The 16,941-nt window shown below is 41.8% G+C and overlaps 1 protein-coding gene across 6 annotated transcripts in view; it reads left to right on the forward strand.

Annotated features, from left to right (window-relative positions):
- The first annotated feature begins 3,661 nt into the window (after positions 1 to 3,661).
- LRCH2 (leucine rich repeats and calponin homology domain containing 2) overlaps positions 3,662 to 16,941 on the forward strand; it is a 42,497-nt gene continuing 29,217 nt past the window's right edge. For 5 of the 6 annotated variants that reach the window (XM_035324191.1, XM_035324194.1, XM_035324192.1 and 2 more), the window contains exon 1: positions 3,663 to 3,991. In XM_035324191.1, the coding sequence (XP_035180082.1) occupies positions 3,715 to 3,991 (277 nt within the window). In that variant the 5' untranslated portion in view covers positions 3,663 to 3,714. Of the gene's footprint in view, positions 3,992 to 16,941 lie in introns of all 6 variants that reach the window. The other variant, XM_035324193.1, reaches the window with a different exon arrangement.

A 16,941-nucleotide genomic window follows, 5' to 3' on the forward strand; every position in this document is an offset into this window, starting at 1 on the left:
GAAGAGTAATCAAGGAGATGGCAGGAGGATCATGTGAGTGCTGAAATAACTGTGAATGTGTTATCTCAGTACCTCACATGTAGGAGGACTGAGGCTACTCATAAGGAAACATAGTAAGAACATTATGGAAGCTCTGGTGTTTAATTGCTTAAAGCCAGGAAGTCTTTAAAGACTGCAAAGAAAGGTCAGTGCTGACATCTTAGGAGGACTTTGTTTCGCACTGCAAAAGGCAATCCAGACTGACAAAGATCTGCTTTGTATTCAGCTCAAGTATTTACTGAGATCTTTGGGGGTGTCTACTCACGGCAGGCCCTGCAGCTGCTGCTCGGCTTGAGGTGCCCAGAGCTTGTGCTGCTTGTGCCAGGCGGGAGAGGTCTGCAAGTCCAGGGGAAGTGCTGGGGGGCATTACACCTCATTACACCCCTGGGCAGTGTCACTGCTTTGTTGCAGTGCTTTGATCTCTTGTCCCATGCACTTGCTCAGGCCACTGACCCGACCTGGGACACAGCCTGCAGGAGAGAGGGGGATGTTATGAAGGTACATGAGAGATAAGGGACTCCACTCTTGCTTTCCCTACACTACTTCCATAACCAGTTTTGTACCAGCACTTCCAATCTAGATGACCCTGTCTAGCTTTCTCCAGAAGGCAGTGCTCAGGGTAAACGTGGAGCTGTGAGCAGTGATGCCGAGCAGTGGTCAGAAGAGGTGTGGGTGCAGCACAGCAGGCTGACCACACAGCTCTTGCACTTCTTCTGAGCGTGGCTTGGCCTAGTCATACCCAGAATGAGATCACTGCAAGACTTTTGCATAACCACATCTTGCTATACATGTTGAAAGTTAGGTAGATCAAAGCCTTATCTAGATCTCATTCCTCTAGGGCACTAACAGTACCTCTCAATGTTTGTTGATACCATATCTTTACGAGCTTATGAGTTTTTATCTCATCTAGAGCGGATGTGGGTAACCACAAAGACTTTCAAAGTGGAAGCTATACATGGAAGTGCGGGATTTTCGGTGGTTTTCAGCCTCCTGAAACATAGATGCTGTCTGTGGTACGGTATTGAGAAAATAGGTTTGTCACTACAACATCCACCTCTTCCTGTTTTCATTTTAGCTGCCTTATTAAACAAGACAATGCTATCATCTCTGTTTTATAAAAGAAACTGGCACATCTACGACTTACTACTCATTATGACAAGAAGTTTGGTTTTGGGAGCCTTCTGCCACTAAACTAGTGACTCTGTTTTTTTATTATTACTGGTTCTTAATGAAAAAAGAAAGGGCACCAGGGTGGGCAGGTAGAATAACTGTTGAAGGACTATAAAAGACAGTACAAATGAAATGAACTAGACTGCAGCATTCCAGACATCTGTTCTGATTGTGTGGCTACTTGAGGTGATAAATGGTCATAAAAGTAAATCTGCACATACCTATATCATAGGAGCATGCAATCATTTCCCAAGTTTATGCCTGAATAAGTAGTAATTTGCCCAAGACAGAATTTGCAAATTTGGGATTTTTTTTGTTAGCTGTTAGGAAAAAGTCTGAGTTGTGGTTTCTGGCCTGTTTTGTTGGATACTTTAATGCATTTAAAGGAGTGAGCAAGTGCCTGAAGAAGCTCAGTGCGTTTGGTGTGCTTCTCAGTAGGAACACCTGCAGACACAGTGAATACTGTGTTAAAGATAAAAAGGCCCCTCATAAGCGAGAACACCAGCATAAGTAAACGGTGATTTGAGTTCTCTGACGATTTGTCAGACTCATTTCTTCAAAATGAGCCGTCCCCTTTCTTCTGTCTGACGTCGCAGAGATCAGTTAGGCTTTAAATAGCAGGCAGCTGTGTGATGTGGCTAAAAGGGAGGACAGCAGAGCTGCGAATCTGAGCTGGTCTGGTGCCAAACCATCCGTTCTGCAAACTCAGGGCAGCTATTTCTAACATTTAGTTTCTGAGGCTGGCTCCTGGCTGATGCTCTGCTTCGCTCCTGCCAACTGCACAGCAGAGCCACTGCACCTCCTGCTCCACGTCTGCAGGCAAAGCCATCAAACGCACTTGGCCCACCATCAGCCTGTGGGTTTGTCAACCTCCACCCTCTCCGGCTGGAAACCCGGCCGAGGGCAGCAGTCAGCAGTGTTTCTGCAGATTTGTCTAACTTTCCTGCTGTGAACTCAGGGGATGATTTGCTTTTTCAGGACAAGAGCAGAGGCTCATCAGAGGCAGACTCATGGGTAGATACTCATCTCTAAGATTTAATCCCACGCTCCACAAAAGCTTCCACACGCTCCACAAAAGCTAAATGAAGCAGACAGCCTCAATATTTGCAGGTGACAATGGGAACCCTTCCCCCGCCACACATTAATTTTGCACAGTGGCCTCTTTTAATGGAAGTCCTATCTATTTGCAGTGACACAGGGATCCCAAAGTCCGTACAGTCCTGCACCAAAGGATTAAATCATTCGCTCTTCAGTACCTTCTTACCGATCCTGGCTAATTCAGTTCATTTGAATTTCAGCCAGATATCGCCCACGGAATATTACAAGGCTGTTCCTCCTTCAACTAATAATGGCTCAGCTGTCTCTCATTGACATATTGCTGACTGAAGGCTATAGTCTCTTCCATCCTGCTTATAAGAGGAATTTCCCTTAGATCCCCAAATTAGTCATGATGCATGCATGCATGAAAAAAAATCCATTTAAGGACCTGCAGGAGGATCAAAGCATAAAAGCTGATTCTGCTTATCAAAGCCCATAGCAAATGCCTTAAAATGTGGGTCTCAGAGCCTTTCTTTACCGTTTCTTAATGATGACTCTAGAGTAATTTCTGACAGATAAATATGCAGCACGTAACGAGTGCAGATCACGTGGTAATGCAGCTAATTAATCTCCCAGAGTGTTCCAGCACCTCATTAACATAGCAGGGCCCAGGACGTGGAGGCCAGCTCATTTAGGCTTCTCTGCTCTGCTTCCCCATTTTGAGGTAGGGGCATCAGTGGCCTTGAGGCTCGCATAAGCGCTCCCTAACCCCCGTGGGGGCCAGAGCCCGGCCCCCTTTGTTCTGACTCGCCAATTCCTCGCTCATTTTTATTTTATTTTATTCTGCATTTTTTCCACGCCATTCCGGCGGACGTGCATTCACGTACAGCCGCGCCTCCTTGCTGGCTTCTGCCACAGAGGCTCGGCCTGACCCGGCCCGGCCGGGACGCCTTGTTAACCCGAGGGCCCAACCGGTGACCGCCGGCGCCACAGATACGACCGGCGCCAAACGGCTCCCGGTACTGAAAGGGCTCCCGGTACCGAAAGCAGCCGGCCTGACCCGAAACACGGCGCGGCCGCCGCAATCCCCCCCAGCCCTAGCTGACCCATCCGGAGACCCGGAGCCGGCCCCGCCGCAGCCCCGCGGGCGGCGGCCCCGGGAACCCCCCCGCCCCGCGCGGCCCCGCGTGCGTCCGCCACCGCCCCCTCGGCGCGCGCGCGGCCCCTCATTGGCGAGCTCCGCCCCGGGGAGCCCCGCCCCTTCCATCCTCGCCGCCACGGATTGGCGAGGACGGACGAGGAGCGCGGAGAGGCCACGCCCCCCTCGCCAGCCGCCCCCCGTCTCCTTCCCGCGGCCCCCCCCCTTTCCTTCTGCCCCCTGCGGGCCCGGCGGCGCCTGCGCAGTGGCGTGGCGGCGGCGGGCGGCCCCGCTGTTGTTATTGTGGGGCTGGGCTGCGCCGCGCGAAGATGGCGGCCGGGCAGGGGGGCGGCGGCGGCGGCAACGGGAATGGCAACGGCAACGGCAACAACGGGCCGGGGGGGCTGGGGATCCCCGCTCACCTCACGCTCTCCTTCTCGGCCGGGCCGCACTGGGGCGCGGCCACCCTGCCGCAGCCGCACACGGTGCGCAGCCTGGACCGGGCCCTGGAGGAGGCGGGCAGCTCGGGCATCCTCTGCCTCAGCGGGAGGAAGCTCCGCGACTTCCCCGGCAGCGGCTACGACCTCAGCGACACCACGCAAGCAGGTGTGGGGTGGTGGTGGGGGGGGGAACGGCGGCGGGGCCGGCTTCTGCCGGGGGGGCGCCCCGGGGGGGGGGGGGGGGGGGGGCCTTGGGGGGGGGGGGGGGGGGGGGGCGCGGGGGGGCTCCCGCTGCGGGCCGTGGGTGCCCCGTGCCCGGGGCCGCTCGGGCTGCGCGCCCCGCGGGGTGCCCGGCCGGAGGAGCCGGCCTGCAGGCAGGGCTCTCAGGTGAGGCGAGCTCGGAGGTGTTTCTCTACAAGCCGGGGAAGCAGAGCTTTTTTTTTTTTTTTCTTTTTTTTTTTTTTTTTTTCCTCCCCGCAGAGGTTTTGTCAGGTTTTGGCTCGTCGCTGGTGTACCTTGGATTTATGTGCTGCTGGAGCGCTCGGTGAAAATGCATCGTTTTGAATAACGTGCTAGAGCAAAATACTAAGGAGAGGTCTGTCATCTTTTGTTCAGAAATAGCAGTGGCTTTCCAAAACGTTGTCGAGGCGAATCAATTCCTTGGGTGTTTTTTGTTTATTTTGTGGGTTTTCTTTCCCCATAGGTTATGAATAGCTGGCCTATTGTTTTGGATACGAGACTGCCTATTGTGGCACCTTATCCATCTCTGACAGTCCTGTACTCCTGCTCTACCAAATACCCGTTCTGTTGGTCTTTGTTGTGGGCTGCAGTTTGTGCAGAGTTAAATAACGATGTGCTCGTTGTCCTGTGATATATTAGGTTGTGTAGGGTGTAGAATTTGTGAAGGACTAATTTATAAAATCCAATTCCTGTATCCTGTACCAGGCATGCTAATGATTTGTGGGGTATTAGTTTGTTTTTTTTTTTTTTTTCCCCCTCTGGCACATGTGATGCATCCCTATGTGCGGTGCAGAATAGGGATAGGTAAAAGTGTGTTATGTCATAATGGAAGCACCACATTACATTAAAAACAATTGTTATTTCATGAAACCTGTTTCCATGTAATAGCATAAAAATTATGCAACAACATAGTAGACCAATTATAAATATTCAATAGCTAAAGCTTTAAAATCTGACGTTATATTTAGGGCATATTATTAAAAGGATTTTTTATGTGACCTGAAGCAGGTGCATCAAGGATCCATATTTTGTTTGCTTCTTATTAATTCAACTTGTAACTGTGTTTAATTTTTAGCTTTGTTTTGAATTCCGTCACATTTGAGTGAAAGCTGTCTGCAGTGCTGTTATCTTCATCTTTTTGAATGTAGTAGAGCCCAGTTACCACCATCAGGATTCAACCTTCATCATGAAAGATGTTGTGTGAAAATGTTTAAAGGCAGCCTCTGACAAAAATAGCCATAGTGCTTGTTCTAAAAGCACTTACTTAAATACTTGATGTGTGTCCATGCAAAAACATTCTCATAACAATGATTTATTATAGTATTTATGAATTAATTCCATGGAATATGAATTTTAGAGGTCTTTCAAAAACTTGCTCGTAAACAAAAGATATGTAGTCCTTATTTTGACATTATCTGTGGACTTTTTTTTTTGATGAGTGGCTAAATGGTATTCTGCTGGTGAGTCTATGGCATCCTTTACAGTGTCGGTATGGCATAGAGCTTTTGATGTAGGATCAACTACTACCTCCATAGGCATTTGTTTATTGGCATTTTTCTCACAGTTTTTGCTGTTTCACGCTACAATATACCTATGAATAAGGTTATAGATACATGCTGAAACATGGGGAATAGGGACCTTGGGTCAAAAAGACTTGCTGTGTTTCACTTTCAGTTCTAAGTTGGTGACTCTCAGAAATTCAGTTCTGTCATACTTGAAGCAAACACTTAAAAAAAAAAAAAAGTATATACTATCTCTCACATACAAACCTAGATACAAACAATTTATTTTCCATATCACAAGCCTTAACGCAGTAGGTGCTCTAGTGTCACTGTAAATCCAGAATATTCTGCTTTAGCATCAGTAAAATCAACCCTAGAAATAACTTCCTGTCGCTGAAGTAAAAACACTACAGTTTTAAATGTATGCACGCACGCATGCTTCTTAAAGCACAACTGCTGTTATCATCAAAAATAGCCTTGGAGGTGTTTTTTTTTTTTTTTTTTTGAGGCTTGGCCATATTTTATATCTAACTTATGTAATGGTTTGCTAGTACATAATTGGCAAATAATACATTTTGTTACTGCTGAACTAAATGCATAAAAACAGTATCTGGCTGGTTAGCCAGACCTTATGTTTGTTTCTGACCTTACGTTTGTCATATCTTTTGTTAACTGTGAATTTGCATTGCAGCTCTTTGGCAAAAAATACTTCTATTTTCTGGTTTGCCAGAATTTTTCATCTGGCTGTTCAGACAAGTCTTGTGCAGATGTTAAATGAACTTCTTGGGCGGAAAAAAACAGTTGCAAGATAGCAAGAGGTGTATGAATATTCCAATCACTTTATTAACGTGTGTAATTTTGCTTCTTGCTGTGTGAGCAACATTAAGCCCCTGGCAGTTAAGTAATTGAGTAATCACATCAATGTAATCACTGTCTGCTTAGCTGAAGAGATGTTTTCTGTTCTGTTTTTTCTTGTAGTTAGGTTCCTGTGCTGTATGGCCATCCCGACCCAAGTCAACCGATGCCTTCAGAAATTTCCTTACTTTTTTTTTGTGAGCAGTTCTTAAAACATGAATTTAGTAAATATGAAATGTATTGGACTGACAGGAAAAAAAAAATTGGCTCTGTGTGAATTTACTGGTGCCATCAGGCTTCCTTGTGACTTTGTCACAAGAAACTTGAGTCCCCATTTAGGGGGGAACCTCCGAGCGATTATGAGGAGTTGAGTGATTGCCTGTTATATTAAGCTGAAATTTCTCCTTTGTTACCACCTGCTGTCTTTTCATGTAGCTGAGGAGTTACACCAGTATATTCCAGGTCTGACTTGAGAATGAGCCATCCTGTCATGGTTAATAACAATTTTACTACCACGGGCCAAGTTCCCAAATTGTGATTCCTCCGTGGGTCTGCTGGGGGTATGGTGTGAGTGGAATCATGCTTCTTTACGATGCCATTGCATATGCTAAGGGCATGACTGTTTTTTCCCTTACAAGGGCCAAAAATATGTATGTAGTGATTTGTGCAATTACAAGTTTAAAAGCAGTAACATTTGTAGCTTAATGTTCAATGTGAATTTCATGAAAATGTTATTTGTACTTCTCTTCTGCTGCCTGAATGAATAAAGTTATTTTTGTTGGTGGTACCAACCTTGACCTGGGTGACAGCAAGTGATTGAATAGGAACAGCAAATCCAATTTTCAACTGAAGAAACACATATGTTGTATATCATAAGTCTGGATTACATTCTAGAACTCAAACATCTTGAGAAATGTGGTTCTTCACATTTGAATGGAAACAGGTTATAGGAGATTTTCTGGAGTGGTGGTCATGCTCAGAGATGTATCAGATGCAGAAGCTGAAAGTGACACAGCAGTGTCTTTGCTTTTTCTTAGATTTTGTTGTTGTTGTTGTTTGGGAAAAGTGTCTTCTCATGTGACTTGTGAAGATTTCTTGGAGCTGACTCAAAAGCGTATACTCATTTTCCTGGCAAGGCTGGCACTTAATGCTAGAATATGTCCTTAGCAAAAAATTAACAAGGACTGCTTGAAGGCTAAAATTTCACAGAAAATACAGAGTTACTCAATATTTTATACCTGTGGTAAAGGTTCTCCTTGACAATGTGGAGAGACTTCAAAATTCCTGGTTTTCTGTGGCTGTCCGTGGTCTTGTCCAACAGCTCTTGCAGTTCTTTGAACGGACCTGGGATTGTTTGTTACAGAACTAAGGCCTTTCTTGCTTGGGCAGACATGATTATTACTGATATGTGACCAAGTGCTTGAAGGGTTGGTTCTGTTTGTCTAGTGAGCCAACGTATAACTTCTCAACAAAGATGAGTAGTAGATGGCTTAAAGGAACTCTGCATCACAGGCCTGTTCATAGCCTGCTAGCCAGCAGATGTAACTTACACAATGAGCAAATCCCTGACCATCTGTTTGTTAAAACAAGCATCTACTTAAATTTGTTACTTTATCATTTTGTTTCAGCGGGTGGTGCCAATATGTAGTGGACAAGAACTTGTATTAAAGGCTGGAAGGCTACTTTGATTTCAAAGCCAATGTACTGGATCTCAATTCCTCCTCCTCAGCAGAAGTCAACTGTGATAGACAACCATTGGTCTGTTCTGGATACAGAAAAATGTATTTCACATGGAAGAGCTGTGGTTCAATCTGAGGGGATGCCCTTTTGGTTGAGGCCCTAATGTAATAAGAATATATATTTTTAAACAAGGATTTTAGGATATTCTTTAGTAGTGCTGTTTGACAAGCCAGGAATGACGATTCTGTACTGTACGGTTTCTCATTGCCTGAACAGCCTTTCCTCTGTGCTTTTTGAGCATCTTTAATTATGCGGTCACGTATGGTTTCTTCCTGTGTCGCTTTCACTGCACAGGCTGTGTAACTAAAATTAGTGATGTGGATAACCATAGAGCAGGTATTTTCTAGCTCTTGAATTGTTGGATGTAGAACCCAAACACTACCTGCTATCTCTTTTTACTGTCTTTTTCACAAAATTAAAAGCTATTCTGCACACTGCCAAGCACCTAATTAAGGAAAAAAAAAAAAAAAGCTGCTTATAGTAACCCATTGTTTTGGGAGTGTTTTTCTTTCTTTTAATCAGCTCAAAGAAGAAGCAGAAGCAGAGGAATGTAAAATAGAGAAGCAATATGACAAGGTTGTTAGCTCCTACCTAACATGGAGCAACCCTGAGCTAAAATTTTTGGTAGTGTTTTGTCAGGAGAAACATGGTCACATTACCACAGTCCAGTACCTTGTGTTTCACTTAATAGTATATTAAGAGACATTGGATGGGTTAGAAAACAGATTAAATGATTGAATGTGTACTAGAAGCTGTTAAACTAGCCAAAGTAATTACTTTTTTCATTTGTGTCTAGCTATTAATAGTGGACATATTGGTGGCTTCCTCTTGTACTTTTCTGAAATTGCTCAGAAGTCCTGAGTTTCCCACCTATGCACGTTGCAATTTTGTGACTGTGTAAAGGCTAAAACGTACTCTTTCTCCTTTCAGTTTCAAAATCTTCTGCCCTTTTCCCTTTCTGTCAAACTACTGTTGTTTGAATTGTGAAGGGTTCTCTTTCTCTTTTCTAATCTCTGGCCTTGAGGTACTTGAGAATAGGTACTGGTCTCAATTCATGTGCAGTCTCTGATCCTTCACTGTTGTATATAGGAAAAACATTTTTCTACTATATAAATTGAACTGTATTGATACCAAAGGTCTATCTAGTCCAGTATTCTTTATTGAAATAATATTTTTAACTTGTTAATTGATAACTTTATTTGCAGCCCAATGTTTTTCTTGAAAATGATACAAATTGATTTTGTGCCCCCAGTTTTCTATTCCAGGCTGATGAAATCTGCTCTGTATAATCTCCTCTTATACTGAAAAATTCTCACACATATACTTACATGTTGTACCCTATATTTTTTGAGATAAGCCAGGAACTGCATGCAATATCAAGATACGTGTATGGAAGGAAAACTCCGTTCTCTGCTTCTAGCATTGTTTTGTGCATTTGGCTTGAGTTATCATTAAAAAAAAAAAAGAGTAATATGGCTGCATCATTGTTAGCTTTACAACTTCAGCATATTCACTGATGAGTTAGTAGAGTCATAGAATATCCTGAGTTGGAAGGGACCCACAAGGATCATCTATCTAGTCCAACTGCTGGCACCACACAGGTCCACCCAAAAATTCAGACCATGTGACTAAGAGCACAGTCCAAACCCTTCTTAAACTTCGACAGGCTTGGTGCTGTGACTGCGTCCCTGGGGAGCCTGTTGCAGTGTGCGACAACCCTCCTAGTGAAGAACCTCTTCCTGATATCTAGCCTGAACCTCTGTTGCTGCAGCTTGACACTATTCCCTTGGGTCCTATTGCTTGCCACTAAAGAGAATAGATCAGCACCTACCCCTCCACTCCCCCTTGTGAGGAAGCTGTAGACCCCAATGAGGTCTCCCGTCAGCCTCCTCTTTTCAAGGCTGAACAGGCCAAGTGACCTCAGCTGCTCTTCATATGTCTTCCCCCTAAGGCCCTTCACCATCTTAGTAGCCCTTCTCTGGACGCTCCAACAGTTTCAGATCCTTTTTGTACTGTGGTGCCCAGAACTGCACACAATGCTTGAGGTGAGGCTGCACCAGCGCATAGTAGAGTGGGACAATTGCTTCCCTCAACCTATTAGCAATGCCATGCTTAATGCTCCCCGGGATACGGTTGGCCCTCCTGGCTACCAGGGTACACTGCTGCCTCATATTCAACTTGCTGTCAGCCACAACCCCCAGATCCCTCTCTGCGAGACTGCTCTCCAGCGTCTCGTTGCCCAGTCTGTATATATAGCCAGGGTTACCATGTGCCAGGTGCAGGACCCAGCTCTTGTTAAACTTCATGGGGTTGGCAATTGCCCAGCTCTCCAATCTGTCCAGATCTCTCTGCAAGGCTTTTCCACCCTCAACAGAGTCAACAACTCCTACAAGTTTAGTATCATCAGCAAATTTGCTGAGAACACCTTCTAGTCCTAAATCCAAATCACTTATAAAAAGCATTAAAGAGGGCTGGCCCTAAAATGGAGCCTTGAGAGATCCCACTGGTGACCGGCTGACAGCCTGATCTGGCCCCATTTACCACAACTCTTTGAGCCAATTATTCACCCATCATATGATGTTATTATCTAGCTGCGTGCTGGATGTTTTGTCCAGTAGGATCCTATGGGAAACTGTGTCAAAAGCTTTACTGAAATCCAAAAAGATCACATCAACTGGTTTCCCTTGATTGACTAGATGTAATTCAACATATTGAAGCTAAAGAAGGATATGAAAGTGAAATCATCACAAAATCATGCCTAAGACAAATAGAAACAAGACTGGACACAGAGGAGCAGAACTAGCTGTATAAGCAATTCAGCTGAAAAAGCAAAGTGTGTGTGAAGCTACTGCAATATTAATCATGAAGTGAAGATGAAGTGGCAAGTAACATAAGTTTATTTAAGTATGAAAATTCTAAATGTATGGTTTCTAAAGTAGATCCTTCTGAGCAGGGACTTTAAATACTATTTCTTTAAATGACCTTTGCTTCTATAGAAATGAAGTGATTTGCTCTTCCTGCACATTCATTCCATGCTGAGATTAGAAAGGCTTGCACTAGAAAGCTAGAAAGGCTTTTAAAGTTTAATTGGTTTTGAGGGAGCTTTTCTAGATACAGGTTTTAAAGTTAATATTACAGGTGTTCTGGAACTAACTTTCAGTTATGGTGATGTCATGTTAAGAATTATTTGGCAGATCTTTTAGATGACATTAAATATATATATGTAAAATAATCTTCAAGAACCTAATTTTTTGAAAATAAAACAGTCAACCACAATGTTAAATACTCAGGCTTAACTTCATAACAACTGGTTACCTGTGTGTCTACTGCTTTAAAAACAAACAAACAAAAAAAAACAATTGTGCCACTGCTTCCCATTTGTGGGAAGATCGTGCTGCAGAGTGTGACTCGTAGTGTTTGTGACTTTATACAAAATGCTTACTGGGATCGAGCTACTTCTGATTTTTTTGTCTAATCTTTACCATTTTATTATGTCAGTTAAAATACGTAGCAACCACGAAGATTAGATGAAGACACGCTATGCTTCTATTTGACTTCAGAGTATACACACCTGAAAAAAAATCAATTTAAATGTTATTACATACACTTAACAGTAGATTTTAAATGTATTTAAATGTGCTTGTGACAGGGAAAGTATGCTGATAATTTTAATTTCCTGAGAGATAAAGTATCTAGCAGGTACGTCAGAGTTTCTTTATTGTGCATGAGTTGATAGATGGTCAGTTTAAGTATAGTCCTTTACAATAGCTCTTAATCTAGGAGAGCAAACGTTTCATTGGGATATGAAATGCATAAAGTTATGTACAAAAATAATTTTCCTGTAATTCTTGAGCATTTTTTTTTTGCCAGTAAATTCTTTTAAAAAATAGTTTTGCAGCTGAAGTGGTTGTTTATATGCAGTTATTCTAAATTCTGGCATATTTAATTGTTCTGTGATTAATTTTGCAACCTACATTGAGAGTTCTGATCTTAGTTATTTAATTACCCAGGGTGCTTTTTTTGAATTTTCAAAGGGAAATTATAAAACATTTCTATGTTTAACAACTGCAGTTGTGCATTAGTGTTAAGATTTGAACTCTCAACTTGCGAGTGTTGAGGAGAATGCAAGAGAGCCTGCCTTTTGATCTAAGTTTGGCAAACAAGCTCATTTCTTTTAAGGTTCCTGAAAATAAGGAGGAATCAGTACTTTCAGAAACTTTGTTTTGTACATTGTTTAAATTTTAATGGAAAGTGCCAGGTAGCTTATGCAAAGGACTTCTCATCAGAGAATCCTTGAGAAAAATACTCTTTAGTAGTCTCTCTTCTCTTTCTCCCACCAGATCTAGCTTTCAGTTTCTGACTAAGTTTTCTTCTGTTTTCCCTCATGCCTGTGCTAGCTAATGGCATAGGAGCACAGTGCTTAAAACACAGTTAGAGAAGTGTTCATTTTCATTTTGTCAAACAGGACACAGGATACTAATTTTTTAAGGCAGACTTAACACCCACCCCCACCATTTAGTGCCACTTTGAAAGCTCCAAGTAAAGGCTGTTTTTAGATCAATGCCAGCATCAAAATTCAAGATTGGCACAATTATTAAGTTCCTCTATAGGAGGCAGATCTGTATTTAGGCATGTGTTTTTTTAGATGCATCTTTCTTTCATTATGATAGTAAAGAGGAAAACTGATATTTGAAATACCCAAACAATGCTAAGATTGTTACATTTGTATAATACAAACAATAATTTTAAATCCAATAATTAAATATGTTTAAAGAGCTCTTCATGGTCATCAAGAACAGCCACATGCTTAGAACAAGTCCAGTTAGGTCAGGTTGCTCAGGGTCTTGTCCAGTTGAGTTTTGAGCATCTCTGGTGATATTTCTGTCTTTGTGAAATGTGTTTTCTGGATTATCCTGGAAGCCTATGTTAATTTCAGTCCAACTGAAGAAAACATTCTTACTTGATAAAATTGGTTTGTTCCTGCTAAGTGCCATTTCTGTGGTTAGCAGTGAAAATCAGATATTTTATTTCCGTAGTTTCTCACCAGACTTGACAAGGAGTCTTGAGGTTCTTGTAGAGAGTGAAACACCTTTTTCTTCCTTTTTTTTTGTGTGACTTATTTGCGACTTCACTATTGGGCTTAAAAGACTTTGGTTTAAGGTCAGTAAACTTCAGTCTTACCTTTGAATATCTTCTGACTCATTAATCGATTTTCCCCTAATCCTGGAGGATTAAAGCAAGATAGAAAATGAGTATTCTTTGTGATAACGTTGAAGACTAATGATATACTTAGATGTAGTTATTTAGTACTGGAATGTCACAACAAAAACTGACAGCTCTGGTTTGCTAGTAAACAACCGGTACGTATACTATTTCCATGGGTTTTGTTATCTTTTTACTTCTCAAAACAGGATCACTAAAATGAGCAAGTAAAAAAAATGTATTACAAGTGTGTTGGTGTTCTAAACTGTTTCCTTCTAATGCTTGTAAGCTCTTAGGGCTTTGAGGTCTTCGTCAGCTTGGTGCTGGCAGAGTATTAAAATGAAGGATGGTTATTTTCAGATGCAGATAATTTGAATTTAATGTTAGCTCATCAGTGGTTCTTTTTAATAACATTTCTGAGCATCTGCATTTAATTATTCCCAGTAAAGAAGATGGCAAGACTAAAGGTAATGTGGACATACAGCTTTTGTGGTATTACAAACGAACCAAATAGGAGAGGCACTGACTTGGAACATTTTCAGGTTTCTGATATCTCAAAAGAGACCTGAGAAAAAAGGGATATGGACTAAGGTTACTGAATAAACCGTGTCTTAAGTCCAATTCAGTACAAATACACAGTTGTGATGGGAATGACAGGATGACAGATTATTGGTGACCTAAACTCAACAAAATCTCATGGTGATAAGCTAATTTACAGCATTGGAGTAGTGTATATAATGAGGTCTACTTGAACTTGGAATTGGGGGGGGAGCTGTACATGTTCTGAAACAATTATACAAATTGTAGTTCTGTCACAGGTTAGAAACTGAGTGGTGGTATTGAGGATTCAGGAACTAGAGTTTCAGTAGCACAAACAGAGCTATTGAGTACAGGGAGATTTCTCCCTAGCCAAAGGACTAGGGTACCCCTGTTTTGAGTGGGTTTAGAAGCCTTAAATATCTACTTAAATATCTACTAGCCTTGATTTGCATGCTATTATTTCATTACAAACCCTCATTTAAAATTTCTTTTCTGTCAGCATGTTTTTTCTTTCTAACCTGTTTTTCTGACGTACTAGTGAAATTGTGTAACATGCATTGTCTCACGCCATCAAACAGAATTCAGGAAGAAAAGAATAACTTGGCATACTGTTTTTAAGGTTACAAAAATAGGAAGAAAAATGTTATAGCTCTGCTAATAGTCATGGAGTCTTCCGTCTTAAAGTAGTTCTCCCTACCTAATAAAGAGCAAACAAAAAACAACGAATGGTTAATAACCTTTCAGTTTCAAATACTAATGTGAAGTATGGATATATATATCCTCTTTAATTTCATGTGTGTCTTTGAGAAAGGAAAGTGGAATTGCACCTACATAGTTCTTCCAGAGGCAGCGGCTTTGTCTACCAGCTGATAAGCTCTAGAAGATACTGCTGCCTGTTGCTGATAATCATGCAATTGATCCATGCTTGAGTTTGTAGCATCTGTTATTATCATGTATAGCTGTACTTTCACTATATTTGCTTTGGACATCATTCCACTTTGGCAGTGATGCTTAAAGGTGGTTGAGCCTTTTCTATCTGGTTGAGCCTTTTCTTTCACGTGCTGTTGGCCCTGTTTTGGTCCTATGCTGTACTTGCAATTAATCCATGAGAACAGGGTCTGTTTGAGATCCAGGAGAAAGAAAGGTGGGATATTTGCATGGCAGAAGACCAGTTGGTAGAGTGTGGTTTCGGAGTGTTACATGAAGTTTTAACACTTGCCTGCCTGTATTTTCTTCAGTCAAGTAAATTAATAATCACTGTGTGAAATGTAATTATGCTTTTTAATGCTGTTATTGTTTGATGTAAATGCTAGCATGACAATATGTGGATTGGAAGGTGACAGTTTTGTGGGCATGGAAAAAATTTTGACCTCTGGGAATCACCATATGCAGGTGTTTCTGCAGTGTTTTTTTTTCCCTTCCAGAAACGTATTGCATTGGAAAATTTTTACTTATTGCTAGTTAGTAGAGCAGATCTCTGTCACCTTTTTTTCTTTTACCTTTGTGTTTACCTTTGTGATCTCACTTCTAAATAAAATTTTGGATCTCTGAGGAGGGGAAAAAGACACAGCAAACGAAGCATCATGAATCATAATTTTTAATGAAAATGTTGTAACACTGAGATGAAGTTCAAGTGTAAATTTCTCAGCTAATCTTTGCATGAGATGCATGCTGAATTTGAAATATGAAGTTTGAACATAAGCATTAGCCACTGGATCAAATAAACGTCCTGTCTGTTCTAGCAGCGTGCCTCTGGTGGTAACTGATACTGAATGCTTAGAGAAAAGTGCAAGAACAAGGCAAACATGATGTTAATTCTGTTTGGCTGCCTTTCTGCAGTTTAAATGCAATCTAAAAGTAGCATTTTTTTTAATTCCTTCTGATCATGACTTAAACTTGTGAGATACATTCTTACACCTAATGGCTTCCTCTCCAAACTAGCTTCTGTCTCAAGCTCTTCTGTTCTGAACTCCTAATATATTTCTCAAACTCTTCTGTTCTGAACTCCAAATACGCTGATTTAAAATGGTCTCTGTACAGTCAGTAAAGACTTAGCTGCTGCTTCGTTTCTTTTTAAACAGTTAACTTCTTCATATTTTTGTAGTTCCCCTTTCAAATTTAACCTTTGTAATGTTGTACTTCTCACTTCTGTTTCTGTAGAGATAGTGAATCAAAGTACCCCGTGATTCATAAGCGATCATTGATAGTGTCTTTATTTTGGTTTTCACGTAATACCTCCCATCGAAATCAAAGAATTCCTTTTTCTCACTTCTCGAGTTGTTGTCACCTTAAATTGTGTGCAATTCTGTACTTAGCAGCTTTCCTTGCTTCTTCAGTCTATTAACCCATGTAAAACCATTCTTGTTTAAAGTGCCAGCAAGCTTTTTCAGTTTTAATTTAGGAAATCTACCCTTTCATCTACTAGCCTGCGCTAGTGTGTGGAGTTACTCTGCCACAGGTGCACATCTTTGCATTTGCCTTTACTAAACCAGATGAGGTGTGTGCCCGCTGAGGTCACTCTGGCTGGCCTCCCAGCCATCCAGCATGTGAATTGCCCCTTCTTTCCCTCTGTCTTGGGGGTGTTCATGTGCTTAGAGCAGATTCCATCTTGCTTTCCAAAGAATATAAACAGTACCAAATCTAATGTTGACCCCTGAGAAATGCCACTAGTAAGTTGGTTTGGTGGTTCAAGCTGTTAAGCTCTCTTCTTTGAGCCTGACAGTGACTTTTAGCCACTTTTCCAGTCACTTTCTAGTCCACTTCTTTGGTTTAGTGGAACGAAAGAAACTGTTCTACTGATGGTATCATGGGAGCTAAGCAGAAACAGTTATTTTTTGCAAGTTCTTAAAAACTAAGAACTAAAGCCTGAAATAGCAAGAGATCTGCATTGCTGCTTTGTTAAAAGACTCTGTTCAGCATTTTTGAGAAACCACATCCTTTGGAACGATCCTAACTTGGGAACCAGAGTTACGTTCAAATAAAGTAGATGTTCTTTCTAAAGTAAATCTCTGTTGCTTTCAAGAAGATAGTTACATGA

Source organism: Oxyura jamaicensis, chromosome 4 (assembly GCF_011077185.1).
Source record: "Oxyura jamaicensis isolate SHBP4307 breed ruddy duck chromosome 4, BPBGC_Ojam_1.0, whole genome shotgun sequence".
Classification (NCBI taxonomy): domain Eukaryota; kingdom Metazoa; phylum Chordata; class Aves; order Anseriformes; family Anatidae; genus Oxyura; species Oxyura jamaicensis.